At 48.1% G+C, this 27,507-nt stretch overlaps 1 protein-coding gene across 2 annotated transcripts; it reads right to left on the reverse strand.

Moving 5' to 3' along the window:
• Positions 1 to 27,507, reverse strand: TRPT1 (tRNA phosphotransferase 1). Of its 2 annotated transcripts, XM_029614753.1 has the most exons (8): positions 27,250 to 27,506; positions 17,034 to 17,159; positions 15,227 to 15,308; positions 10,669 to 10,838; positions 9,851 to 10,025; positions 9,239 to 9,295; positions 8,853 to 8,963; positions 1 to 161 (listed from the first exon to the last, which is right to left on the reverse strand). In XM_029614753.1, the coding sequence occupies exons 2-8, from the start codon at positions 17,130 to 17,132 to the stop codon at positions 139 to 141; spliced, it is 717 nt and encodes a 238-aa protein (XP_029470613.1). In that variant the 5' UTR covers positions 17,133 to 17,159; positions 27,250 to 27,506; the 3' UTR covers positions 1 to 138. The 2 variants fall into 2 exon arrangements, with proteins under 2 accessions (XP_029470613.1, XP_029470614.1); XM_029614754.1 differs by lacking the exon at positions 8,853 to 8,963 and having other exon boundaries at positions 27,250 to 27,507.

The raw sequence follows: 27,507 nt of genomic DNA on the forward strand, positions 1-27,507 counted from the left end.
TGCACTCAAAACCTTTATTAAAACTGCTTTCACTATAAGGTTAATGATTCTGTTTTCTGCGCTTCCACATTAATGACGACAGATTGAGCTGTCTGTTCTAAGCACATCCAGATTTGTTCGTAGTGCTGACAAACATGGTCATTCTAGAGGGAGCAGGCATCCTATATGAAAAAAAGACAAGTTTAAAAAAATAAGACAGCAAGAGCACAGAAAATTTTAATACAAAATTAGGACATATCACTTCTTTCCACTGCTAAAGTGATTTTTTTTTTGGAGCTCTTCTTTTCCTGGGTAGAAAAGGTCTTGGGCTGCCTACTCTGCCTTTTTGGATGCTGAGCACTGCATCTACAATTACTCTAGGCCCTTTCTTCCTTCCCGCTGCTGTTTAGCCTCTAACAATTCAATCAATAAGGCACCTTCAAATTGGCAAAATCTGAAGTGGGCACAATGGCGAGTATATTTAAAATGGATCTTCAGAAGTGTTTTAAAAATAACTTTCTACTAATGCTTCATGTACGACAGAAGAACCTCTGAGGATCAGAGGGTACTTGTGACCTGGCTGCCCACTATCGGAGACAGAATACTGAATTGCACGGACCTGGGTCTGACCCAGCAAGGCTGTTCTTATGTATTTCTAAGATGACAATGTGGGTTAAGGAACCTTTCTTCACTCATCATGGTGTAGGTTACTGGAAACACACTAGATTATAATGCAGTTTTTCCTAGTGTGTAGCCAGATGGACTCAGGACCATAAGAACATAAATTGTCATGCTGGGTCAGACCAAGGGTCCATTAAGCCCAACATCCTGTATCCAACAGAGGCCAAATCAGGTCACAAGAACCAGTGGGTTATATGCTCTTCTGCTAGCAGATGGGAGACAGAGTCAGATTTCAAAGCTGATGTCAACTCTAGATATACCCCTGCAGTAACCTCAGCTCTTCAGTATCTCTCAGTCTCCTAGCAGATGCGGACACTATCTCACACACTAGAATAGTATTAAGAATTACAGCAAAGAAGAAAAGAAAATTTTGCCTTAAAGAAGATAGAGTCCTGCTCTCCTGCAGTGAAACCTAAGGGTCCCTCCCCTAGTTGAGAATTCCTGAGGTGATTTCAGATATCCCTCAGAGGTGTGCCTTGGTCTGGTAGCCGGTTCCCGGTGTGGACTTAGCCCCAGAGTGGCTGAAAGGCAGTGGGTGCACAACTGAGCGTGGCGGTGAAGGTAAAAGCCCTCTCCCCCCGCAACTGGAGACCGTGCTGGTACTCTATCGGTAAGCGCCGAGACCAGGTAAGCAGAAAACTTTAAATTCAGGTCTCCAAGGCTCGGATTGCCGTACTGATTATGTTTCTCTTCCAGCGAGGTTAAAAGGGAGCACCGATCGGTTGAGCAGCCCTAGTTGGGGCTAGGCCCCGATTCGGTGCAGGGGTAGATGTGGAGAACCTCGGGGGCAGCATCGGCATCATCTTCCCTTCTCGACCAGCGGTATGCGCGGGACAGGCCAGGTGGCCGATGCACCTAACTTGTGTGCGTCCAATACTTACACGCACACAGCTATGCGCACAACTGAGCCGCGCGCACAACCAAGCGCACATCTACACACACAGCCGCGCTTACAACTACACGCATGCATTGAAGCACATTACCTGTGCGCCTAGACATAGAGGCTATGGCACCGGTGTCCAAGAAGGCCAGAAGGTACTCTCTTTGCACAGTCTGCCACATAAGAGCCGTGAGCCTGAACTGGAGTCCTGCCTGTGTCAGCATTGTGAAGAAGCCCAGGTGGAACCAAAGCCTGGTCCCTCACTGTCTGGGAACGGGTCCAGAACTGCTACAGACGATAGCTCCCCAGACCTATGCATATCTGAGATGGCTTCTCCACAAGAGGGCACCTCAGGGGCCATTACTCAGACTTCCCCTGGGATTAACATGGACTCAGGGACCTTCTCCTGGTTAGAATTTTTCCAAGGGCTGCAAGCCTTTGTTCAGGCATAATCAGCCCCAGCTGCGTCCTGGGCTCAACCCCTGCCGGCAGCACAAGATCCTCCTGGCCCTGCTCAGATGCCTTGAGACATGCCTCGCCTAACCAAGAATTTCCCTGACAAGGACCTAGACACTTCAGATGAGGGTGGAAGAAGGAGAAATCCCTCCAGGCCTGGAACCATACCGAACCATGCTTCACTTCTTCCACAAGGATGAATTACCAGCCCTAGTTTCCCCTACTCTGAAGACTCTAGGTATTCCAGGCACGGATCCTATGGTGGAACCAAAGAAGAACCCCATCCTGGTGTCCCTTTGTAAAGCCTCATGCTACTTCCCAATGATGGAAGCCATCCAGGAACTGATTGACCTGGAGTTGGATGCCCCAGAGGCCAGCTTCAAAGGGGGTCAGGCCTTGGAAGCCCTATACCCTCTGGAACCAGTGACCAAGGAGCGCCTGCGTTTCCCAAAGGTGGATGCCATGGTCTGTGTCGTCTCAAAGCGAACAACTATTCCCGTTGAGGGAGGGGCTGCATTGAAGGATACCCAGGATAGATGATTGGAATCCATTCTTAAGCAGGCCTTTGACACAACAGCAATGACACTGCACATTGCTTCCTGTTGCTCACTGATGGCACGTTCCTGCTTGCTCCTCTAGAGAGAGAGGCAAATAACTCCAGAACGTATACTGGTGAGACAACGGAAACTGCAGCAGCCTTCCTGTCGGATGCAAGCTCAGATCTGGTGCGTACCTCAGCCAGAGGAGTAGCCTCGGTAGTGATAGTCAGAAGACAACTATGGCTGCGGAATTGGTCTGCTGACACGACCTCTAAAGCGAATCTCACAAGAATGTCCTTTAAAGGATCTCTCTCTTGTGCAGAAGTGAATTGGAGAAGTTAGTGAGCAAATGGGGTGAATCCTCAGTGCCTCGGCTACTGGAAGACAGGAGTAAAAGGTCTTAGTGCCCCTCCCCCAAAAGAGCCAAGGGTAGAGGCTCACAACGCTTTAGACCCTACAGGAACTCGCAGTTCCAGGCACCTCGTCCCTCTGGAAGGTTCCAGACCTTTTGGAACAGACAGACAAGAGAGGAACATGAAAATGGGCCGACTTGCCCTCTTCTACCAAAGATGGATCGAGATCACGTCAGACAAATTGGTACTAAACATCATTCGAGAAGGTTACTCTCTGGAGTTCCGCAGTATCCCTCAAGACAAATTGATGTCAACCTGCCACTCCCACACTAAGAGAATGGCAGTGGAAGCCACTCTGACAAGACTACTCAGTCTGAAGGCAATAACTCCAGTTCCTACGCTCCCAACAAAATACGGGCGCTATTCCATCTATTTTATTGTTCCCAAGGAAGGAAGGATCATTCCGACCCATCTTGGATCTCAAAGACGTCAACAGTCATCTGTGGATACTACACTTCTGCATGGAGACTCTTCACTCTGTAATAATGGCAGTACAACCAGGAGAGTTTCTAACCTCCCTGGACCTATCATAAGCCTACCTTCACATTCCAGTCCATCAAGATCACCAGCGTTTTCTACGCTTTGCGATACTGGGTCACCATTACCAGGTCCGAGTACTACTGTTCGGCCTAGCAACCGTCCCCAGAACATTCTCCAAATTTATGGTGGTCATTGCGGCAACACTGAGGAAGGAAGGGATCCTGGTACACCCTTACCTGGACGACTGGCTGATCAGGGCAAAGTCTTTGGAAGAGAGCCGGTAGGTGACCAGCAGAGTCAAGAAACTACTGCAGGAACTTGGCTGGATCATGAACATGGGCAAGAGCAGTCTGCAGCCCTCTTAATCTCTAGAGTACCTGGGGGCCCGTTTCGACACCAAACAGAACAAAGTCTTCCTTCTTTCTTCCCCTGAGGAGAAGGAAACTGATGGAACAATTACGATGATTGATGTCCAATGCACGCCCCAAGATATGGGACTATCATCAAGTCCTCAGCCTCATGGCATCAACCCTGGAAGTCGTCCCGTGGGCAAAGGCCCACATGCGACCACTCCAGCGCTCCTTACTGTCAAGATGGAACCCATTTCGCCTCCAACTACCAGCAGAGGTACATTCTCAGCTTCAGTGGTGGCTACAGGAAGACCACCTAAGCAGAGGAGTAAGCCTATCCCCACTGAACTGGATCTTGCTCACCATGGATGCGAGGGTGGGGAGCCCATTGTCAGGAACTGTGGCTCAGGTGGAACAAGGAAGAGGCGGAATGGAACATAAACCGCCTGGAAGCTCGAGCAGTCAGACCTAGCGTGCCTGCGATTCAGCCACAGACTCCGAGGAAAAGCGATTTGATAAGTGGAGGACAAAGCAACAACTGTTGTGTACATCAACTGCCAGGGAGGAACCAAGAGCCAGCAGATTTTGAGATAGACCATCATGGAATGGGCGGAGATAAACCTACAAGGGATGTCGGCCTCCCACATCGCAGGAAAGACAACATCTCAGCAGACTTCCTCAGCAGAGAGAGCCTGGACCCGGGGGAATGGACACTGTCAACCACAGCCTTCCAACTGATAGTAAACTGCTGGGGCCTCCCAGCCATGGATCTACTGGCCACCTATCTCAGTGCGCAAGTCCCCAGGTTCTTCAGCCGCAGACTAGAGCCACACTCCCAAGGGATCGACGCTCTTGACCAGAGGAAGACTTACTGGACGCCTTCCCCCCCATGGCCACTAATGGGCAAGATAGAACATCATAGTGGCCCCGGATTGGCCAAGACACCCATGGTACGCAGACATGCAAAGACTCCTTTCGGGGAACCCTCTGTGCCTACCTCCACACAGGGACCTTCTCCAGCAGGGCCCGATTCTTCACGAAGATTCGTCTTGATTCTCTCTTACGGTCTGGCCCTTGAGAGGACTCACCTGAAGAAGGCCGTGATTGACACCCTGCTCCACCCGTGCAGGTTCTCAACATCTCTGGCATACATACGGATCTGGAGAATATTCGAAGCCTGGTGCAAGGACCGCAGGATACTCCCATGGACGACCAAGATCCTCATGATTCTGGAGTTCCTACAGGACGGTATGAAGAAGGGGTTGTCACTCAACTCCCTCAAGGTCCAAGTAGCCGCACTGTCCTGTTTCAGAGCTGAAGTGGACGGTATACGGCCATCAACTCATCCAGATTTGTCTCACTTCCCGAAAGGGGTTAAACTACTCTGTCCACCCCTAAAGTGGCCGGTGACCCTATGGAACCTCAATCTGATATTAGCCTTCCTAGCAGGGGTTTCTTTCAGACCAATGCGCGGTCTGTCACTATGCCTCTTAACATTGAAGATGGTATTCCTGGTGGCAGCATGTTCAGCTCGTTGCATCTCCGAACTACAGGCACTATCCTGTAAGGCAGTGCTTCTCAACTGGCGTGTCGTGACACATCAGTATGTTGCCAAGCACCGACAGGTGTGCCGCGTGCTCCCGTCTCTCCTGTTGCCACCGGGCTAACAGCATGTTCAAGCCCAATGGGAACGGCAGCGGTGTTAGAGGAAGCTGTGGCTCCTGCAGCCGGACTTTTCTTCTTCCCGCACCTGCCCCAGAACAGGAAGTGATACGCAGTGCAGTGCATGGGAAGGAGAAAGAGCTGTGCCACATGGAAAAGTAGTGGCGGCAGCAACAGTATCGGCCCCGGAGCAATCGAAGCAGCAAGCAATCGGCAAAGGAGACAGCAGTATCCTGCGGGCGATAGGATTCTTTTTTCTTGGCCTACAGGGGCTGGAGGAGGTTGCTGCAGCTCTCATTTGTGCCTTCGGGGGGGTGGGGGGTTAGGAAGTGAGTGAGAGAGAGAAGACAGCCAGCCTGTGTGTGATTGAGAGCATGTGTGTGATTGAGAAGAACTGGTCAGAGAGGTAATGTGTGTGTATATGTGAGACAATAAAAGTGACCGGTCAGGGAGATGACTGGAGTGTGTGTGAGAGTGAGAGATTGGCCAGGGAGGTGACTGGTGTGTGTATGTGTGTGAGAGAGAAAAAGCATGGAAGTGAGAAATCTGGGTATGTGAGAAAACAAGGGAGTAAGAAGCCTGGAGTTGGTGGGGGTGTGTGTGCAAGAAAGCATGGGAATGAGAAGCCTGCATATGTGAGAGAGAGAATGGGAGTGGGAAACCTGTGTGTGTATACATGCATGAGAGAGAGACTGGTTGGTAAGGTAACAGTGTGTGAGAGAGAGAGAGACTGGTGTGTGTGTGTGTATGTGAGAGAAAGAAAGTGATTAAGGGAATGAGAAGCCTGTGCATGTGGAGAGAGCGACTGGTGCGTGTGGTAAGAGAGAGAAAGTGATTATGGGAATGAGAAGCCTGTGCATGTGGAGAGAAAGTGAGCATGAGCGGGAGAAACCTGGGTTGTGAGACACAGTATGGGAGTGAGAAGCCTGTATATGTAAGATAGAACACGGGAGTGGGAAGCCTGTGTGTGTGTATGGCATGAGAGAAACTGTTCAGGAAGGTGACTGGTGTGTGTGTCAAAAACTGGTTGGGAGATGATTGGTGTGAGAGACACAGAAACTGGTCATGGGGGTGTGACTGGTATGGTGTGTGTGAGAGAGACAGAAAGACTGGTCATGGGCCCTAAGGAAGAGGGCCATGAGTATAGAGCTTAGACACTACTACTGCTTCTGGTGTGTGCTATGGCCTGCACGGAAGAGGAGTAGGAGAGCTGCTGAAGGGAGTAAGTAAAGGTGGCTTTTAAAGTTTATTTTTCTTGATTGACTGCTATTTTAATTATTTAATATGTGATGTCTGCTTTTTTGAAATATTTTATTGGTGTTTGGAGAATTTGTAGTAGTTTTTATGAGTTTTTAATTGTTGGATGATATTCTATTTTATAGCTGTTTTGAAACATTTATTCTGCTTATTAGTATAGTTTTACAATTATTTCTGTGTGGGGATCTATAGCTGCTTGCTAGTTGTGTTTTCCTAATTGGAGGTGTATTGGTGTTTAGGGCCTGATTTAATATTTGTAGTGTTGCCTTTTCATAGATAGGGTTGCTCCTGTTTGAGTGTATTCCATAACCAGGTGTAACTGTGTGTGGATTAGTTTATGTGCATAACTGCGGATCCTGGGACTATGTTAGGTCGGTTCTGTGTCTGTTACAGAGATATTTTACTAGCATGTAAGCGTTTGTATCAGTCTTATTTGTTGTGTTTTCTCAAGAGGACATGCATTGGTGGTAAACTGCTGTCTTTTCATAAGTAGAGCTATTGAGCCTGGTAGTAGAAGCAGTTTGAGTTGCTGTTACTGAGATGACATCACAACATCTTTTTTTGTAGGTGAGTTGTATGGGGAATGTCGTAATTTTGCTTTACATCCATTATTGTGGGTCAGGGAGGCTCCCATGGATACAAACTGTACTTTTACATCTAGCCCCATGACTATCATGGGTTCAGTGTGTCATGCATGTGAGACCCATCTGTCAGGTGTGTCCCGACAGAAAAAAGGTTGAGAACCACTACTGTGAGGACCCGTTCCTTAGGTTCACTCCTGGAACCATATAAATACGCACCGTCCCCTCCTTCCTACCGAATGTGGTTTCAGAGTTTCATTTGAACCAGACCATCTCCCTACCATCTCCAGATGAACATAAGGACTTAGAAGATTCACGCCTTCTTTGCCATCTAAATGTCAGCATACTCCTGGTGCAATACCTGAAAAGATCGGAACCGGTGCGCAAAACGGATCACTTGTTCATCCTTCATAGCAGGAAGAAGCAAGGAGAAGCGGCCTCACGGGCGACCATACCCCACTGGATCAAAGAAGCAATCAAGGCAGCTTACCTGGAGGCAGGAAAGCCCTTACCCACTACAGGTTACGGCTCATTCTACAAGTACCCAGGCAGTTTCTTGGGCAGAAACCAAGCTGCTGTCGCCCACAGAGATTGGTCGGGCGGCGACGTGGTCCTCCGTACACACCTCCTCCAGGTTTTACCGCCTGGATGTTCAGGCCCGAGAAGACGCAGCCTTCGCAAGGACAGTACTAAGTGGGCCACGGGCAGCCTCCCGCTCTGTCTGGGAGTAGCTTTTGTACATCCCACTGGTCCCAAGTCCATCTGGCTACACGCTAGGAAATGTTGAGATTACTTACCTGATAATTTCGTTTTCCTTAGTGTAGACAGGTGGACTCAGCATCCCGCCCACGGCTGCCTCAGAGGAGGACCTCGGAAAGTGAACCTCGAGACTAAGTAATACGGGTAAGTCGTTGCCTTCCCCTTGTTAAAGACACCCACAGTTTGTCCAGTGTCGGCGTTAATTGGTTGAGTGCACTGGCGGTCTCCAGTTTTGAAATCAAGTTTTAATCAAGTTATTTAAGCAAAGATATATCCACAATGGCTTTTCGAAGAGAATACTGAAGAGGTGAGGTTACTGCAGGGGTATATCTAGAGTGATGTCAGCTTTGAAATCTGACTCCGTCTCCCATCTGCTAGCAGAGGAGAACATAACCCAGTAGCACTCCAGGAGAGAGGGGGTGCCAGCATGGCCATTTGGTTAGGGCCTACAATGTTCAAGGGGTCTACTTTTGTTGGGCAAAATTAGAAGAAAAAAAAAAAAAGCAAAATATATCTATTTCTAACATGTATAAATAAAAATTTCAATTGTAATTGAAGAATTTGCTAACAAGCTCGTGGGAAATTTAGAAAACTATTTATTTTATTAAGTATCATCAGAACCTGACATAGGGGTCTACTTTTCTTAGCTGGTACGGGCCTAATTCCCGTTCTCTCCAGCCCTGCCCACTGATCCTGAGTCCATCTGTCTACACTAAGGAAAACAAAATTATCAGGTAAGTAATTTCTTCAGTTCTTGCCCTGGAGCTCCTGAGACCCTCTTCTACCCAACTATAAAGCCAAGACCAGAAACTCACTGTCGGGCTTCAACTGCAGAACCTTCTGGAAGTATTTTGGTGGCAGAAGGCCTTCTTCATCTCCCGGCGTGAGGATGACTCTGTTACTAGACCAGAAAAACTTAATTCCGTCTGCAGATGAAAGGTGAAACTTTTACTCAATGGCATCAGAGGAGATTCCATGATTGAGGACCAAACCAGCTTCAACAACATGGCTCCAAACTATAAATCTGAGCAAGAACAGCCTCTGAAAGCCTCCTGTCCTCTGGGACAATGCCAGAAAATCTATCCATATACTACTCTTTAAACATAGGCAGCAGTATTCTCGTAACATCAGCATAATGGATGCCCAGCACAGAACATGGCATGATCATCCCATGATCCTATGTCCCCACTTCTGTACTCACCAGATATAGCTTTTTGCAGATTTATAAATATGGCCAAGTTGCAGTCCTTCCGCATTCCTGTGAACCAAATGAGAGTCCGTTCTGATCATTAATCTGCCAAGATTTCTATCAGGAAGATTATACTTCCCCATTCCCCACCCCCCCCTTGGCTTTCCTAAAGTTGTAGGCAGGAGTATATCACAGCAAATGACGCACTCCTAAAAAAATATCTGTACTTAAAGCAAAAGTGTCCATCTCAGTTGGCCTATTCTCCTGCTTTTACCAATACTACCAGTGGGGTAATGGCAAAAGAATCTAACATCACAATTTTAGAGAAAGAAACAGTCTCTGAGATCATAACTATGGGGACATGCTGCAGGATAATATCCTGAGTGGAAAAGCTTTGGCATGTCCTGGGCGGCCTAAAAAGCAAAGGATTATGGGTAAAGTCAACTGCCTTAAAATACTGTGACATTTGTCTAACTCAAACCCTCTTTCAAAAGATAAAGGCAGGACAGCTGCCTGCCAACAATATCTAATCCATGCATACTTCTCCTGCTACACTACACTCCCTTGTTTGCTCCCATCTGGACTTGCAGGGTTAAAGGTCAGGGGTTAGGAATGAAGACTGACCACTGATGACTTCATGTTCCGCTGGCAGTCCAGGAGCCAGGTGGATGTGCGTGCGGGACATGCGGCACAGGCCTCTGGCTCGGATAGATGGCCAGTGGCGCAGGTACGTTCCATGTACAGCAGTCGTTGGACACTCTGGTCCATCTTCAATTGGAACCAGTTCTAAGTCCCTTACCTATAAAACAGCAACAAAAACTGAAACCTGGAACTGGAGTGATGGCTTTCGGAAAAGAACAGTAAAGATGCTCTCAATACAGAGACAAGTATAATTAAGCCCAAAAAGAAGCAGAAATCAAGAATTCAACACTAAAATATTCTGCTATAGTAAACGGCTCTTAATATATCACTTAATGAAAATTTAAAGTGACCATCACATGGTGTCTCTGGTGCTAAAAGACTTATTTAATGAAGCCTTTAAAGCCCGAGGACCTGATATCTCTGGTGCAAATGGCTTATAGGTGAAGCCTTAGAGCACAAGGACACTCTAAAGCTTCACCTATAAGCCATTTGCACCAGATATCAGGTCCTCGGGCTTTAAAGGCTTCATTAAATAAGTCTTTTAGCACCAGAGACACCATGTGATGGTCACTTTAAATTTTCATTAAGTGATATATTAAGAGTCGTTTACGAGAGCAGAATATTTTAGTGCTCAATACAGAGACTGCAAAAATGAATAGGAAAACAGGTCCATGATGTTTCACAAAGTCAGTGTCTCTCAAGGACTCAGGGAGGGGGATAGTCCTTATTTTAAGGTGCAAAAGTTGCCAAATCTTCCCTTTTTCATTCCTGTCTGGTACATCCAGAAGCGCAGAGCACACCTGGATAGAATGGCCCTGATTGGCCCGGATTTGTAGCCTGCCATCAATAGGGTGCGGTTGCAGGGTGAACCGCTGCTTGCTATTTGTCTCCACCACGTGCAGGACATCCTTCTGCGTGTATGAGCGGAACTGTGGGTGGTGGAGCAGCTCATCCAGGTATAGGAAGCCATCTATGGAAAATGGAAAAGGACATCACCATGCATTAGTCAGCCATGGATGGTCCCATTACCTGTTTCTCACAGGACAAGCAGGATGGTAGTCCTCACATATGGGTGACATCATCAGGATGGAGCCCAATCACGGAAAATATGGTTTTGGGGCGGCTCATGAAACCGCCGTTTGAGCCTCTCCAATCCTGTGATCTCCGCTATCTCAGTTGGAAAGTGATTTTTCTTTTGGCAATCACATCCGCTTGCAGAGTTAGTGAGTTACAGGCCTTAGTCACCTACCCACCTTACACTAAACTTCTGCACGATAGGGTAGTACTCCGCACTCACCCTAAGTTTTTGCCTAAAGGTAGTATCGGAGCTTCAAACCAATCAATCCATTATACTACCCACCTTCTTTCCCAGGCCCCTCTCAAACCCAGGAGAACAGGCTCTGCATACCCTCGACTGCAAACGGGCTCTAGCATTCTATCTAGACCAGACCTGGGCAAGGGGCAGCCCGCGGGCTGAATCCGGCCCGCCCACTGCTGAGAGCAGACGGGGAATGAGGCACGCTGCCTTCCCTTGCAGAGGAAAGGCAGCAGTTCATTCTCCGCTCCCTCGCTCCCCGATTGGCCGGCCAATCGGGGAGCGAGGGAGCGGAGAATGAACTGCTGCCCGCCAATCGGGAGCGGGGGAGCGAGGGAGCGGAGAATGAACTGGTTTTTTTTTTTTACAGCGTCCGGTGGGGGGAGGGAGTGACTCGAGCGAAGGCACGCTGTCCGATTGGCCGGTGCTGGGCAAGTGCTGGGCAAGCCTTGCCCAGCACCGGCCAATCGGGCAGCGTGCCTTCGCTCGAGTTTCTTTCCTACATACCGGTATGTCACAGTTCCGCCTTTCGTGGTCTTTTTTCAGGGGTCCCCAACCACCGGTCCGCGGGAGTTTTTTGCCGGTCCGCGGTCTCCCGGTCTCTGCCGTTGCCACTGGGCTGTCAGCACGTTCAAGCCCAGTGGTAACGGCAGCGGTGTTAGAAGTGTGGCACCCGCGGCTGACCTTTTCTTCTTCCTGCACCTGCACCCCCCTCCCGTGACCCGGAACAGGAAGTGATACACGGAGCGGTGCGCAGGAAGGAGAAAGAGCCGTGCCGCATCGGCTGCAGCGTCGGTCCCCGAGCAATTAAAGCAGCCGGTAATCGAGAAGGGAGTCAGCAGCATGAGCCTCCCGCGGCCGATGGGATTCTTCTTTCTTGGCCTGCGGGGGCTGCTGCAGCTCCCATTTGTGCTCGGGGGGGGGGGGAGAGGAAGTGAGTAAGAGAGAGTGAGAAGCAGCCAGCCTGCGTGTGATTGAGAGCATGTGTGTGAGTGAGAGAAACTGGTCAGAGAGCTGATGTGTGTGTGTGTGTATGTGAGAGACAATGAAAGTGATTGCTCAGGGAGATGACTGATGTGTATGTGAGAGTGTGAGACACTAGTCAGGGAGGTGACTGATGTGTGTGTGTGTGAGAGAAAAAGCATGGAAGTGAGAAGTCTGGGTATGTGGGAAAGCATGAGCGTAAGAAGCCTGGAGTTGTGGGAGTGAGAAACTGGGTGAGTGTGCATGCATGAGAGAGAGAGACTGCTTGGTAAGGAGACTGTGTGTGTGAGAGAAAAAGACTGGTGTGTGTGAATGTGAGAGAATGTGATTCAGGGAATGAGAAGCCTGTGCACGTGGAGAGTGAGCATGAGAGTGAGAAACCTGGGTGTGTGTGAGACACAGCATGGGAGGGAGAAGCCTGTATATCTGAAAGAGAACATGGGAGTGGGAAGCCTGTGTGTGTATGCATGAGTGAGATCAGGTGACTGGTGTGTGTGTGAGAGAGAGAGAAAAAGTGATTATGGGAATGAGAAGCCTGTGCATGTGAAGAGTGAGCATGGGAGTGAGAAACCCGGGTGTGTGTGAGACACATCATGGGAGGGAGAAGCCTGTATATCTGAAAGAGAACATGGGAGTGAGAGACTGGTGTGTGTGTGTGTGTGTGTGTGTGTGTGTGAGAGAGAAAGAAAAGTGATTTTGGGAATGAGAAGCCTGTGCATGTGGAGAGAACAAGCATGGGAGTGAGAGACTGGCGAGTGTGTGTGTGAGAGAGAGAGACAGAGAAAGTGATTATGAGAGTGAGAAGACCATATATGTAAGTAGAACACGGGAGTGGGAAGCCTGTGTGTGTGTGTGTGTGTGTGTGTGTGTGTATGGCATGAGAGAAACTGTTCAGGAAGGTGACTGGTATGTGTGTGCCAAAGACTGTTTGGGAGATGATTGGTGTGTGAGAGACAGAAACTGGTCATGGGGGCATGACTGGTATGGTGTGTGTGTGAGAGACATGGGCACTAAGGAAGAGGACCATAAGTAAAGAGCTTAGCTTCTACTGCTGCTTCTGGTGTGTGCCACGGCCTGCAGGGAAGGGGAGTAGGAGAGCTGCTGGAGGGGGTAAGTAAAGATGGCTTTAAGTTTATTTTTCTTGACTGCCATTTTAATTGTGTGATGTCTGCTTTTTTGAAATATTTTATTGGTGTTTGGAGAATGTTTAATAGTTTTTATGAGTTTTTAATTGTTGGATGTTATTCTGTTCATAGCTGTTTTGAAACATTTATTCTGCTTATTAGTATAGTTTTACAATTATTTCTGTGTGGGGATCTATAGTGCTTGCTAGTTCTGTTTTCCTAATAAGAGGTGTATTGGTTTTTAGGACCTGATTTAATATTTGTAGTGTTGCCTTTTCATAGATAGGGTTGCTCCTGTTTGAGTGTATTCCATAATACAGGTGTAACTGTGTGCGGATTAGTTTATGTGCATTACTACAGATACTGGGAGTATGTTAGGTCGGTTCTGTGTCTGTTACCGAGATGAGATATTTTGCTAGCATGTAAGCGTTTGTATCGGTCTTATTTGTTGTGTTTTCTCAGAGGACATGCATTGGTGGTAAACTGCTGTCTTTTCATAAGTAGGGCTATTGAGAACTGAGTTAATTATATTAGTCCGGCCCTCTAAAACCATCCCAATTTCTCATGCGGCCCCATGGGAAAATTAATTGCCCACCCCTGATCTAGACCGTACAGCTGGCCACAGGAAATCCACTCAATTGTTTGTTTCCTTCGATTCCATCAACCTGTGTAAACCTGTGTGTAAGCAGACCCTCTCCTCCTGGTTAGCAGACTGTATTTCCTTTTGCTATCAGCAGGCAGGCGTTCCAATTCAAGACCGTGTCAAGGCACACTATCAGGGCTATGGCAACATCAGTAGCGTACCTACGCTCGGTGCCGATTGCTGACATCTGTAAGGCTGCTACCTGGAGCTCTCTCCACACCTTTGCAGCCCATTATTGTTTAGACAAGACTGGCAGACAAGATTCCATCTTCGGCCAGTCTGTGCTACGCAACTTATTTGCGAACTGATGTACCAACATCCTTCTGCCAACCTGTTAGGGTTCAGGATGCCCTCTTCCAAATTCCACCCCAGATGCTGTGCCTGTTGCACGTCTTTGGGTACATTTGGTGCATTGCTTGGGCATCCTCAGCTCGGTACTCACCCATATATGAGGACTACCATCCTGCTTGTCCTGTGAGAAAGCAGAGTTGCTTACCTGTAACAGGTGTTCTCACAGGACAGCAGGATGTTAGTCCTCACGAAAGCCGCCTGCCACCCCACGGTGTTGGGTTCATTACGTTTCTTATTTTTCGCATGTACTTTTACTATAAGATGAGACTGAAGGGGGACCCCTGCTGGATGCAGGGTTGGTGCTGTGCTGGGCCTGCCCAGTAGGTGCCAGTCAACGTTCTAGAAACTTTGACAGAAGTTTTCCGTGATTGGGCTCCATCCTGATGATGTCACCCATCTGTGAGGACTAACATCCTGCTGTCCTGTGAGAACACCTGTTACAGGTAAGCAACTCTGCTTTCTCACTGTTGGAAATAGGCATGGAGTTAACTGCTTGGTAACACAAGCTGCTCCCCTCAGATTCCCCAATTCCAAGATCACACAAATCTTCTGGAACTTGCAGATCTCCCATCCTCTTGCTTGGAAGCCCCTTTAACCAAGTTCCTTCCAGCAGAGTTGGAAGTCTGATAGCCATAGGGAGCATATGCCTATAATCCCTATAATACAGTGGGTAGAACAGATGATAAACTAAGAAAGAGATAGCTATGGGGAACGGTAAATTAAGCAGAAGTATACAGGGAGTTTCTGATGCTTCTCCTCAGGGATTTATAAATGTCCGCACTCCAGAACACCTCCCTCCCTCATATACTTGGCTCCAATACTATAGAGAAAGATGCCAGGTGACTGCTTACATATATATATAGTGGATACCCCAGAGGACTCCCTCCATCCTGCATCAGCTGGAGAGATTACATTCACCAGCAACACATCCCAGAACATACCTGTCCCCATCTGAAGGCCAAGGGTGGCTGCTCCATGGCGCAGGGCATAAGACAATGCCTTCGACAAACGGACATCTGGGTTCTGGAAAACAATTACAGGTCAATCAGCCTACAAAGGCGGAATATAAATCAAATAAATAATAAACACAGCCACCAAAGTAATAGAAATAGAAAATATGATGGCAGATAAAGACCATACAGCCCATCCAATCTATGCATTTGAAGAGAGGTGGGGACTATTTAAGTTTCTTTAAAGAACTGAAATACTGAGGTGCTTGATCCTAATAATTGCAGTCTATTTTACCCGCTTCTTACCCACTGGCAATCATGCCTTTGTCACATGAGGCTTTTCTCTTCTCCCCCCCCCCCCCCCCATCATAATGTCTAGGAATTTTCAATAAGTAGCAGAAACATCTTCTGATGATCCAGGCACAGACACCTCAACCACAAATTCTCCTGAATCCTAGGAAGAATGCCACATCAGAAGACTGAACACAATTGGAAAGGAAAATTGGTTCTTACCTGCTGAAATACCACAGATCAGTTCAGATGCATGGGTTTTGCCTCCCAACCAGCAGATGGAGACAGAGAAGAAAAGCTTTACTGAAATTGTTGTTACTTAACCTAGTGTGCCACCTACTGTCCTTCAGTATGACCTGTACCCAAGCCAAGATGAGATTAACTGAAAACACTAAACTTCAACTCCCTCCCTTAAACCAAGCAGGAGGAAAGTGGAGCCCTTTGAACTGGATCTCTTCCAACAAGTATGGGTGATAGAACTTTCCAACCAGCAACCAACTCTGTACTATTTACACACTAAAAATGATATCAGGCATTCCAGAATGGATGGGACTCTGGACTGATCTGTGGTATAATGATGAGGAAGGACAAAGCATCAACCAAAATCATAGGCAAACATTAATGAATAGATAGTAATGCACGCTAGGCATTATTTATTGGGTGTCAGCAAGCTGGGAAAGAAATGCAAGACCTCTCCATTACAGAGGCACCCAAGTCCTTTTGATCATTCACCCATATTTCTACAGCTTATTTTTCAGAAATAAATTTTTGTTGCATGTAGAAACATCTCAAAAACAATGCAAGTTGCAAAATGTTACTTTCAAACAATGGTAGTCATTTTTGACCCATGCAAATAGACCAGCAAAATGCTCCTAGACAAACAAATTGCCCCGATGTCAGCCGATGTTCTGAAGAGCCTGCACTTGGAGCAACTGCACCTTAAAGATAAGTTCCTCCTGATGCAGGCTCATTGAAAAGTCAACTGACTGGGACTTTTTTTTAGTCTATCTGCAAGGTTCAAAACTGAGAGTGAGTGCAGGGAAGTTGAGGGAACCAGACCACAGGCTTTCAGTCTCCTCACTGTCCACGGGCTGAGACAAAAACAGGGTCACCAACCCTTCTGTTCGCCTTGCTCTACCCGGGGAGTGGTCCTCCGTGGCACCTAACACCCCCAGGAGCAAAGGTCTCCTTTTATTTCTTGTTTGGGGTTTTTGTTTTTTTTTTTAATTTCCAGATTGCAGGCTTTGCACCTCTACCATCTGCTGGAGACAGAGGAATACTGTGGCACGGCAGGTGGGGCACTAGGTTAAGTAGCAGTGTCAGTTAAACTTTTCTTCTCTGTCTCTATCTGCGGGTTGGGACTGCACTGAACTGGGGTATGAACAGGAAAATGTATTCAGTTTAAGGAATACATCACTGAATTTTCTCTTTCCCACTCAGGCTTTCAGTCCAAGCTCTCCAAGGCCCTATTTTAGTGCTCATAAGGTTAAGGAGGTTGGACCTGCACCTGGAATCTCCTGGGATGCCCAGGCTGTTTGCTTTCTCTTCTTCGCCCAGCTCCAGGCTCACTGGAAGAATTCATATGCTGTTCCCTTGCAGGATTCATTTCATCAGTCTCTTACGATCGGTTTACCTTGAAAAAGTCAAATTGCAAAACATTCAGTCCTTGTGTCCTTTCGGGTAAAGTCACCTACATTGTCCTACCAGAACCCTATGATAATACTTATTGCTTTGCAACCTACACTATAACCAGGAGTGGGCCAGGTATAGTAGATGCAAGATGGTGAAAAGGCCACCCTTTAGCAGGATGTCTGTCTTCACCAGAATAGTTTAATATAACTGCATCTTCACACAAACAAAATATCCTCCTCAAAAAAACAAAATGTTTCTGTCCTTCCCCACTTTCATATGTATCTCCTTACAATGATTTGATTGCTCCCAGGTCACACTCCCTATTCTTGGCTTCTTTAGTGGGATCTTGATACTCAAAACCTGGTGTACCTATTGCCAAAAGAGAAAGATGGCTTCTGCTTTGATTTGTACTTTTTTGTTTACTTGCTTGCTTTTTTGTTTTTAACTTATGGACATCCTGGCAGTATTGCTACTGTATCTGCTCCATTTCCTATTAGCAGCACCAGAAAACAGGTAGTGGGTAGGTAGGAGCCGCAGAGAACATTCTGTGCCCTGCTGTAGCTATTGCAGCCTAACCCCATCCTGTTCTAAACGCAGCACCTTTGGGGCAGGGGCAGGAGCTGGGCGGACTGGAACAGATCTTCCATACTCGATGTCCACTCCTTTCCTTTTCATTGGTGATAGTGGCATGCGCACCTCAGCTTGAAATGCACCACAGCGGGAGCTGGGAGGATGGGCAACAATGTTAAGCACTGCTAGGCCAGGGATTGTATTAATTTAATACGTATTTTGACTGTATTAAATTTGTATTTACTGTGGGTTTTGTATATCGTAAGAGCACCTGGCCAAGATGAAGAAAGAATGTGAAATGTTAAATTAAAAAAGCAAATAAGTTTGGCAACACAATAATGGGAGACTTAGCACCGATTGGGTCAGTGTCTTAGTGAGACACACTACAAAGGTTAAGTTTCTGGATTCCATAAAATGATAGTTTCATAGGGAAGCTGGACCTAGAACCAATTAGAGGGGCAGTTACTTGAGATGTAATCCTCAGTGGCATGCATGACCTGGCGTAAGAGGTTACTGTAGTGCAGTGGCGTAGCCAGAATTGATTTTTTGGGTGGGCACAAGGTTAACATGGGTGGGCTGTAGGCATGCAGGTCTACTAGTTGTGTTTTTACTGATAAATAATTCCAAATTATGCAGCATAGCATTCACATCTACGCCTAAGTATGAGGTTTACTTAATGATACAAACATAATTCACGGTGATTTGTGGTACTTTAGCCTTCTTATTATTACGATTTTATACACGGCTCCTACCTGTCCATAAATTTTGAGAGAGCGGTTGTGTTGCTTATATTTAAATTGCTAACATCTCAAAATATAGATATATATTTTTACCTTTGTTGGCTGATCTTTGTATTTTTCTAATCAGTTGGTCCTGGTCTCTTTTTCCCTTATAGCTCATTTCCTAATTCCTTTTCAGTGTCTTTCTTCTATTACTGTCTTCTTCCCTTCCACACACACACACACACACACACACATACACATACACACTTTCTCTCACACACTCAAGCTCTCACTCTCATATGCTCTCCCCCCCCCCCCCACAAGCTCACATTCTCTGCAGACACACATACAAGTTCTCACTTTCTCACCCCTCCCCAGGCTTATATTCTTATGCACACACAGACGCACATCCAGGCACCCATTCTCACCCACAAACCCATGCTCCCAGTCTCACCCACACATATTCAAGCTCCCATTCTCATCCACATATTCAAGCTTCCATTCTCACCCACCCATACAAACCCAGGCTCTCATTCTCACCCATATATACACACATTCAAGCTCCCATTCTCACCCACCCACAAACCCAGGCTCCCATTCTCACCCACACATACACACATTCAAGCTCCCATTCACCCACATATTCAAGCTTCCATTCTCACCCACACAAACACACATTCAAGCTCCCATTCTCACCCACACACAAACCCAGGCTCCCATTCTCAACCACACACACACATTCGAGCTCCCATTCATCCACATATTCAAGCTTCCATTCTCACCCACATACACACCCAGGCTCCAGTTTTTCACCCACCACACACTCCCATTCTCATCCACACATACACATTCAAGGCACGTGCACAGCTTCCGCTTCCTCCTCCAAAGCAGGAAGATCAGCTGCCTCTCCTGCTGCCACCGGACTCCTGCTATCTTCGGGCATCGGGCCCTACGGCCCGCCGAACTTCCTGTCGGGGGGGGGGGAGCGGAAGCGCAGCGCACAACGTCCACTTCCTCCCTCCCCCCCCCCAAGCAGGAAGATCGGCGGGCTGTACGGCCCGACACCCGAAGATAGCAGGAGGCCGGTGGCAGCAGGAGAGGCAGCTGATCTTCCTGCTTTGGGGGAGAAAGCGGAAGCTGTGCGCGGCGCTTCCGCTCCCCCACCCCCAAACAGGAAGTTCGGCGGGCCGTTTGGCCCGAAGATAGCAGGAGAACGGGTGGCAGCAGGAGAGGCAGCTGATCTTCCTGCATTGGGGGGAGGAAGCGGAAGCTGCGCGCGGTGCTTCCGCTCCCCCCCCCCCCCGAACAGGAAGACCGGTTGGCCATACGGCCGCAGCAGCGCTTCCCCATGTGTGCTGTGATGGCGCGCGAGGCGTGGGTTCTCTTGTTCGCTGTCGCGGGGATGAGATCCCGCGACAGCCTTGCAGTTCCGGTGCCAGTTGGGTGGGCCTGGGTCTAAGTTGGGTGGGCACCTGCCCACCCATGGCTACGCCACTGCTGTAGTGGCATAACTAAGCAATACAATCATAATAAATTCTCCTCCCGCCAGTGATTGTCAAATTTGATTTAAGTTAAACTACTACTGCAGCACGTAACTTTAAAAATGGAGATGATGACAAAATGAGGCAATTAGTTAGGAAAAAACTAAAAGGAATGGTTACAAAGGTTCAAAGTTTGCATGAGGTTTTGACATTGTCTAAAAATACCATCTTGGAAGCTCAGATAAATTGTATTCCATGCATTAAAAAATGTTGAAGACCAAACAACTGTCAGCATAATTTAATGGTGAGCTGAAAGAGGCAGTTAAAGCCAAAAGGACATTGTTCAAAAAATTAGAAAGCAGATACAGAAAAGGGTCAGAGAAGGCCAACCAAACAACAGAGAGGAAGGAACATCTCTCCTTAGATGAGAGACAATGCAGGTTAGGGCTCTTCAGCTTAGAAAAGAGACAGCTGAGAGGAGACATGATAGAAGTTTATAAAATCATGAGTGGGAAGGATGGTTATTTGCTCTTTCAAATAATATTAAAACAATGGGATACTCAATGAAATTAACCAGCAAATTCAAAACAAATCTTAGAAAGTACTTTTTCACTCAGCATATAATCAAGCGGTGGAATCTGTAGACAGAGGACACAGTCAGGGTGACTAGCAAGAGAACTGAAAGAGGTCTGGACAAGTTCCTGGAAGAAAAGTCCATAAAAAATTATTAGCCAGGTAGATTAAAGAAAACTATTGCTATCCCTGGGAGTAAAAGGAAATAGATCTACTTAACCAGGCTGCTATTCAGTACCAATCAGCTGGATAGGTTCATACTTATCCAGTTAAGTGGTGCTATTTCCATATTCAGCCACATTGAGCGGCTGCCACTTAGCCAGATAATTATTGTTGTCCTGAATAATAGATTGGCCCTGGCAATAATCTGGCTGAAAAAGGTAGCATCTGTCAGTTCATTCACATGGTCTGCTGTTAGATTGTTCTAAGCATGGGGTTTGACAACTGCTTTGGTTGTAGTTTTAGTTTTATCTGGATAGTTATCCGGCTAAGCGAGGGGTAGGATGGGGGCATTCTGGGGCGGAGCTACTTTTCCAGCTAAGTTAGCTGGATAAATGCCAGTATTAGCCAAATAATTGCATCTGCTATTCAGCAAGTCTAAAGTTAGCCAGATAAATATCTACTAGCCAGATCATTTTACCTGGCTAACTTGCTCAGCCAAATAATGGCTGAATATTTAGCTCTGTGGGATCTGCCAGGAACTCGCTACCTGGATTGACCACGTAAGAAACAAGATGCTGGGCTCGATGAACTTTGCTCTGACCCAACATTGCATTTCTTACATTCCTAATAGTTTTTAATGAAGTATTTTATTCTGTTTGCAAGTTGCATTGGGTATTCCTTTAGTGGACCAGAAACTGCCATACATAAAAGGAAAAATTTGGTTCTTATCTGCTAAATTTCTTTCCTTCGAGTCCTAGCAGAGCAGTCCAGTTGCATCAGTTTTCCTCCCCTACCAGCAGATGGAGACAGAACTACTGTTTTGCTGATGCCACCACGTCCAACACTTCAGTAATTCTGTATGAAAGCAAAAAACATTATTCCTCCCAAATGAGCAGAAGAGGTACATTTGGGCACAACTGAACTCAATCCCTTTCAACAACAGTTAGGGAAGAAAACTACAGACAATAAAATCCTTGAATTTCACAGCTAACCAGGCTTCAGGCTGAAGAGTAGAATCCTGGACTGGTCTGGTAGGACTTAAAGAAAGAAAATAAGCAAGTAAGAACATTTTTCTTCATTGTTATCCCACCAGACCAGTCCAGACACATAGGCGAATTTTAAAAGCCCTACACGCGCCAAGCCTGGGAGATACGAGTGTCTTGGGCCAGCGCACGCTGCATGGATTTTAAGAAGTGCGAGTACACGCACAAATCAAAAAGGGACAGGGTGTGATCTGGGTAGAGCATGGGCATTCCGGGAAGATACATGCACATTTCAAGTTAAGTATTTACATGCATAAGCACACACCAGGGTCCCCTATCGTGTAACTTTACTTCTGCTAAGGATGGCAGCAGGTGAGGAAAACAGACGCTCGTTAATTGAGTATCCCTTTTCCTAACCTGACCCTCTGCAGGATCTGTATGCAGAAGGTGTGCACCTGACTCTGCAGGCACACTGGACCCTGTCTGCCCTCTTCCAAAGGATAGTGCCAGGGCGCCCGCAGAGACCCAGTGCATCTTGCCGGCCCTGAAGTCCAGCAGCTTCCTCTGGGTCTGGATGAGAAACTCTGTGGGAGGGCTCAGGGCAGTCAGCCGGTGCCACAGTATGCTGGACACCAGTTGATTTGCCACCAAGACTCTCCCATGGTAGGACACCAGCCCTAGCAGCCCCACCCACGACCTCAGGCGAGCTACTACTTTCTCTTCAAGCTCTCACCAGTTGACTTAGGCTGCGGTCTCCTCCACTGAGAGGTGAACGCCCAGATATTTCAAGGTCTCCTGGCTCCAGGAAAAATGACTAAACTCGCTCGGAAGCACGTCCACATGCTGCGGTCTCATCACAAGTCCTGAGCATTTGATCCAGTTGATCTTAGAGGAGGATGCGGATGAATAAACCTGTTGGCAGATTCGCACCCTCTCCAGATCAAGTAGATCTTGGACAAGAAGGAGCACATCATCGGCATATGCACTAAGGTGACACCGAGTCCGAGCCCCTGCAGCGACAGGCCAATGAGGTTCCTGCGCAGGAGCCACCGGAAGGGTTCAATGGCCAGCACATTCAGTAGCCCGGATAAGGGGCAACCCTGATGTACTCCTCCCTTGAATGCCAGGGGCGCTATTAAGGACCAGTTAACCTTTACCAGGCTCTCTGCAGATGAGCACAGGAGGTGGAGAAACCTACGAAACAGGGAAGAAGAGGAGGGATAACCAGAAGCAAATCACTGTGAGCCGTAGTCCATTTCCCAAAGGAACGGGATGCGTGACCTCACGAAGGCTCCCTGGCCCTGCCACTCCTCGAGGTGACGCAGATTACACTTCTTCTCCATGCACGCATTTTGCAGAGCCTGGTCTGTAACAGAGTTCCGCCTCGAGCTCCAACACCTCCCCATATAGGCGCTTGAGCTCACGACTTCGCTCCCTGTTAACGCCCCTGGCATAATCCTGGCAGAGCCATTTGAGATGGATTTTCTCCACATCTCACCACTGGCTCAGTGAGGCAAAGTCCACCCCAAAGGTGCGACATCTCACTAGAACTCTTGGCCTGCTGCCACGAGACCCTTCTCCTCTAGTAAGGGGTTGTTGAAATGCTAGTGGGTGGCTTGAGGCCCGGCCAAGTTGAGCTCACGGACACCAGGTGGTGGTCCAAGGCTGCCACCTCGATGGCACTCGAAAGTGTCCATGATAATAAGTAGCCTGTGACGTAGAGCCGGTCAATCCGAGAGTGGCTGATTCGTCCCTCCAGCACCTGGACATAGGTGCCAGAGGTGGAATCAGCTGGGTGATGTACCTGCCAGGGAGAAGCAGCAACCATCTCCCCCAAGCATGCGGAGGGGGCGCAATTCCATCAACCGCAATGGTCGAGGCTCTTGAGGGTTCAGTTAAAGTCACCCCTGAACACCACCTCCTCCATAGCATTCAGAGTTTCCAATAGGGCTGACAACGGGTGAAAGAACGCTAACCTGGTGGATTCTTTGATCGGGGCACACACATTGATCGTGCAGCCCTCGACCTGGATCCGCAAGTGTAGCATCCAGCCTGACACGACAGATTGGACTCCCAGCACATCAGCCTGCAGGGCCACCACTCCCCTGGCACATCTGGTGGCTGAAAAACACCCTGCCATGCCACTCCAAGAGCCAGCTGGCTTTGCTCTCTTGAGTGGTATGGGCTTCCTGTAGGAGACTTACGGAGTACCCTCCCCTAAGAAGAAAGGAGAGCACCCAGCTCCTGCAGAGACTGACCCTGCAACTGTTGGTGTTCAAGGTGCTGATAGTCAGAGCCATCCTCCGTCAGGATTGGTTTACTGCAGTGCTGGAGTCTGTCTCAGGAGAGTCTCCAGTTGCAGATGGAACCAGTGGCGTAGGCTAGACAATTTGGCGCCCGGGGCAAGAGACTTCTTCGGCGCCCCCTCCCTCCATCAATGATTTGCATCTTGCATAAAAATTGACGGTAACATTGCAAGTCAATGCAAGAACTTAGCCCCTGCTCTGATTCATACTGTACAGTATTTACTATAACTACTAATATTTCTTTCTATCTAGGTAATTTACATGATGAAAGCACCAAAGTTGCTGCACTGATCTTTCTTGGAAAGCGCGCTATTTAGTCACCACCCTGATGTAGAGCAGAACAAATGTTTCAAAATGACGAAGTGTAGCTGTAAGAGAAAGTGCACGGTTTTTATTACAAAAATATAAACACCTTCTGAGGTCAACTCTGGCAAGCTATTCAGTGAGCTAGTCGGAGTGGATGAACAAAGCAATAACAGATCGGCAAACCCCAGGAACTGCGACTTCCCGATGTACGAGGGAGCCAGGCCTGGTTCTGCTTATCGCCGAGAAAACAAGAACTACAAATCCCAGCAAGCCACCGGGTACAAGCAGACCTAGCCTTGCTGACCAGGTACCCCCCACAGATCCCAGGATCTGTAGTAATGCACATAAACTATGAACAGAATAACATCCAACAATTAAAAACTCATAAAAACTATTAAATATTCTCCAAACACCAATAAAATATTTCAAAAAAGCAGACATCACACAATTAAAATGGCAGTCAATCAAGAAAAATAAACTTAAAAAGCTACCTTTACTTACCCCCTCCAGCAGCTCTCCTACTCCCCTTCCCTGCAGGCCGAGGCACACACCAGAAGCAGCAGTAGAAGCTAAGCTCTATACTTATGGTCCTCTTCCTTAGTGCCCATGTCTCACACACACACCATACCAGTCATGCCCCCATGACCAGTTTCTGTCTCTCACACACCAATCATCTCCCAGTCTTTGACAAACACACCAGTCACCTTCCTGAACAGTTTCTCTCATGCCATACACACACACACACACACACACACACACACACAGGCTTCCCACTCCCGTGTTCTACTTACATATATGGGCTTCTCACTCTCATAATCACTTTCTCTGTCTCTCTCTCACACACACACACACCAGTCTCTCACTCCCATGTTCTCTTTCAGATATACAGGCTTCTCCCTCCCATGCAGTGTCTCACACACACCCAGTTTCTCACTCCCATGCTCACTCTCTTCACATGCACAGGCTTCTCATTCCCATAATCACTTTCTCTCTGTTACACACACACCAGTCTCTCTCATTTCCATGCTCACTCTCCACGTGCACAGGCTTCTCATTCCCTGAATCACATTCTCTCACATTCACACACACCAGTCTTTTTCTCTCACACACACCGTCACCTTACCAAGCAGTCTCTCTCTCTCATGCATGCACACTCACCCAGGTTTCTCACTCCCATGCTTTTTTTCACCCCCACAACACCAGGCTTCTTACGCCCATGCTTTCCCACATACCCAGACTTCTCACTTCCATGCTTTTTCTCTCTCACACACACACACACACACCAGTCACCTCCCTGACTGTCTCACACTCTCACATACACATCAGTCATCTCCCTGAGCAATCACTTTCACTGTCTCTCACATACACACACACATCAGCTCTCTGACCAGTAATCACACACAGGCTGGCTGGCTGCTTCTCTCTCTTTCTCTCACTCACTTCCTCTCCCCTCCCCCGGAGCACAAATGGGAGCTGCAGCAGCCCCTGCAGGCCAAGAAAGAAGAATCCCATCAGCCGCGGGAGGCTCATGCTGCTGACTCCTTTCTCGATTACCGGCTGCTTCAATTGCTCGGGGACCGATGCTGCAGCCGCCGCTGCTACTTTATCACGTGGCACGGCTCTTTCTCCTTCCCGCGCACCGCGTATCACTTCCTGTTCCGGGTCACGGGAGGGGGGGGGCAGGCGCGGTAAGAAGAAAAGGCCAGCCGCAGGTGCCACAGCTTCTTCTAGCACCGCTGCCGTTCCCACTGAGCTTGAACGTGCTGACAGCCCGGCGGCAACGGCAGCGGGAGAGACCGGGAGCGCGCGACACACCTGCCGGTGCTTGGCGGCACTGCGGACCGGCAAAAAACTCCCACGGCCCGATTTCTTTTTTTATTTAAATAGCTTTTTGGCGACCCCTTAGACCCGGCGCCCGAGGCGGCCGCCCACCCCTCGCTACGCCACTGAATGGAACCTTTGCTTTCCTCAGGTCCCTACAGGCCTTCGGTCCCTTCCTTCTTGAGGTGGTCCACCAGGGCTTTCCCAGTAGCGCAGAGCTGCCCTGGGTTGGGCCACCTCTTAAGAGCCTTGTCCACTCTATTACTCTACCTGGCATGTTCCCTCAAGAACCGCTCTAGATCGTGAGGGGTAAGTCGAGGGTAGGAGGCGTCCAGAGTGAAAACGGCTCTGTGGGATTTCGGGCTGAAGGCCCCCTCTGGAATCTCTTGGGAAGTCCTACCCTCTGTGGCTTTGGACTCGCCACTTAGTGGCTCATGGTTGGCTCCGGTTTGGGGAAACAGGGACCGTGAAGTCAATATTTAAGGGAACTTTGTCCTCCCGCCCAGGTGGCAGCATCCATAGGGGCAGCAGGGCATCCTGGTAAATATGCTTGATCCCTGTGGATGGCCTGGCATCGTTGTTCTCGTCCCCAACTATTTATCTAGTATGCTGGGGGTTTGTCCCTTGCTTCTCTTTGGCACTTTGGTCATGGTAGTCTCCTCCTCCTTCATGTGCTTCTGACCCTGGTCTTCTCAGGGACAGAAGGATCTGGAATAGGAGACACAGGCCCGCTCGTGGTACGCCAGGACCTACCAAATTCTGCGTAGAATTCCCACAGGAGTAACACAGGGGCTAAGGCTTGCTTACTTCAAGCCTCTTTATATGGGGGAGAAAGAAAAAGGAACTCATATAGGCTTTAACTCAGTAAACATACACACAAGAGGAAGCAACAGGAAACCCTCTGATTGAAGAAAAAGAAAACTTGTGGATAAAGCTAACAAAAAGGAGAATACAGGAAACTAAGGAGAGAGTGAATGGATCAGGGATGGGGAGGGGAGGTTTAACCTGCTACAGACAAAGAAGGAAAAAAAATGAATGGAGGGAGGGGGCAAACTTATTTGGCTGTTATCTGCTCTCCCCCAGATTCCCGCCCACCCACACAGCTGTCTCTGCTGCCCCAGAAGGGGGTCTCAAAGAAAGGTGGTAAAAAAAAAGTGGGGGACTTACCTTCTTGTTCTTGGAGCAGCAGGGGAGTTCAGAGCCCTGAAGAAGAGCAGTGCAAAGCCCAAAGGAAGAGAAACCAGACGAGCCGGGCTGTTTCTTTTAGATGGGGGGGGAGAACCGGTGCTGCAGTACAGAAAAAGAAAGGAAAAAAACAGTTTTCCCCCACCAAAGAGCTTCCCTGCTGACCAGCTGGCTCCTCTCTTCCGGCAGGAGAGCTGGGATGCAGCCCCGCCCCCTTTCCCAGGGCTGTGATTGGATGGC

The sequence above is a fragment of the Rhinatrema bivittatum genome, chromosome 8 (genome assembly GCF_901001135.1).
Source record: "Rhinatrema bivittatum chromosome 8, aRhiBiv1.1, whole genome shotgun sequence".
NCBI classification, from domain to species: Eukaryota; Metazoa; Chordata; class Amphibia; order Gymnophiona; family Rhinatrematidae; genus Rhinatrema; species Rhinatrema bivittatum.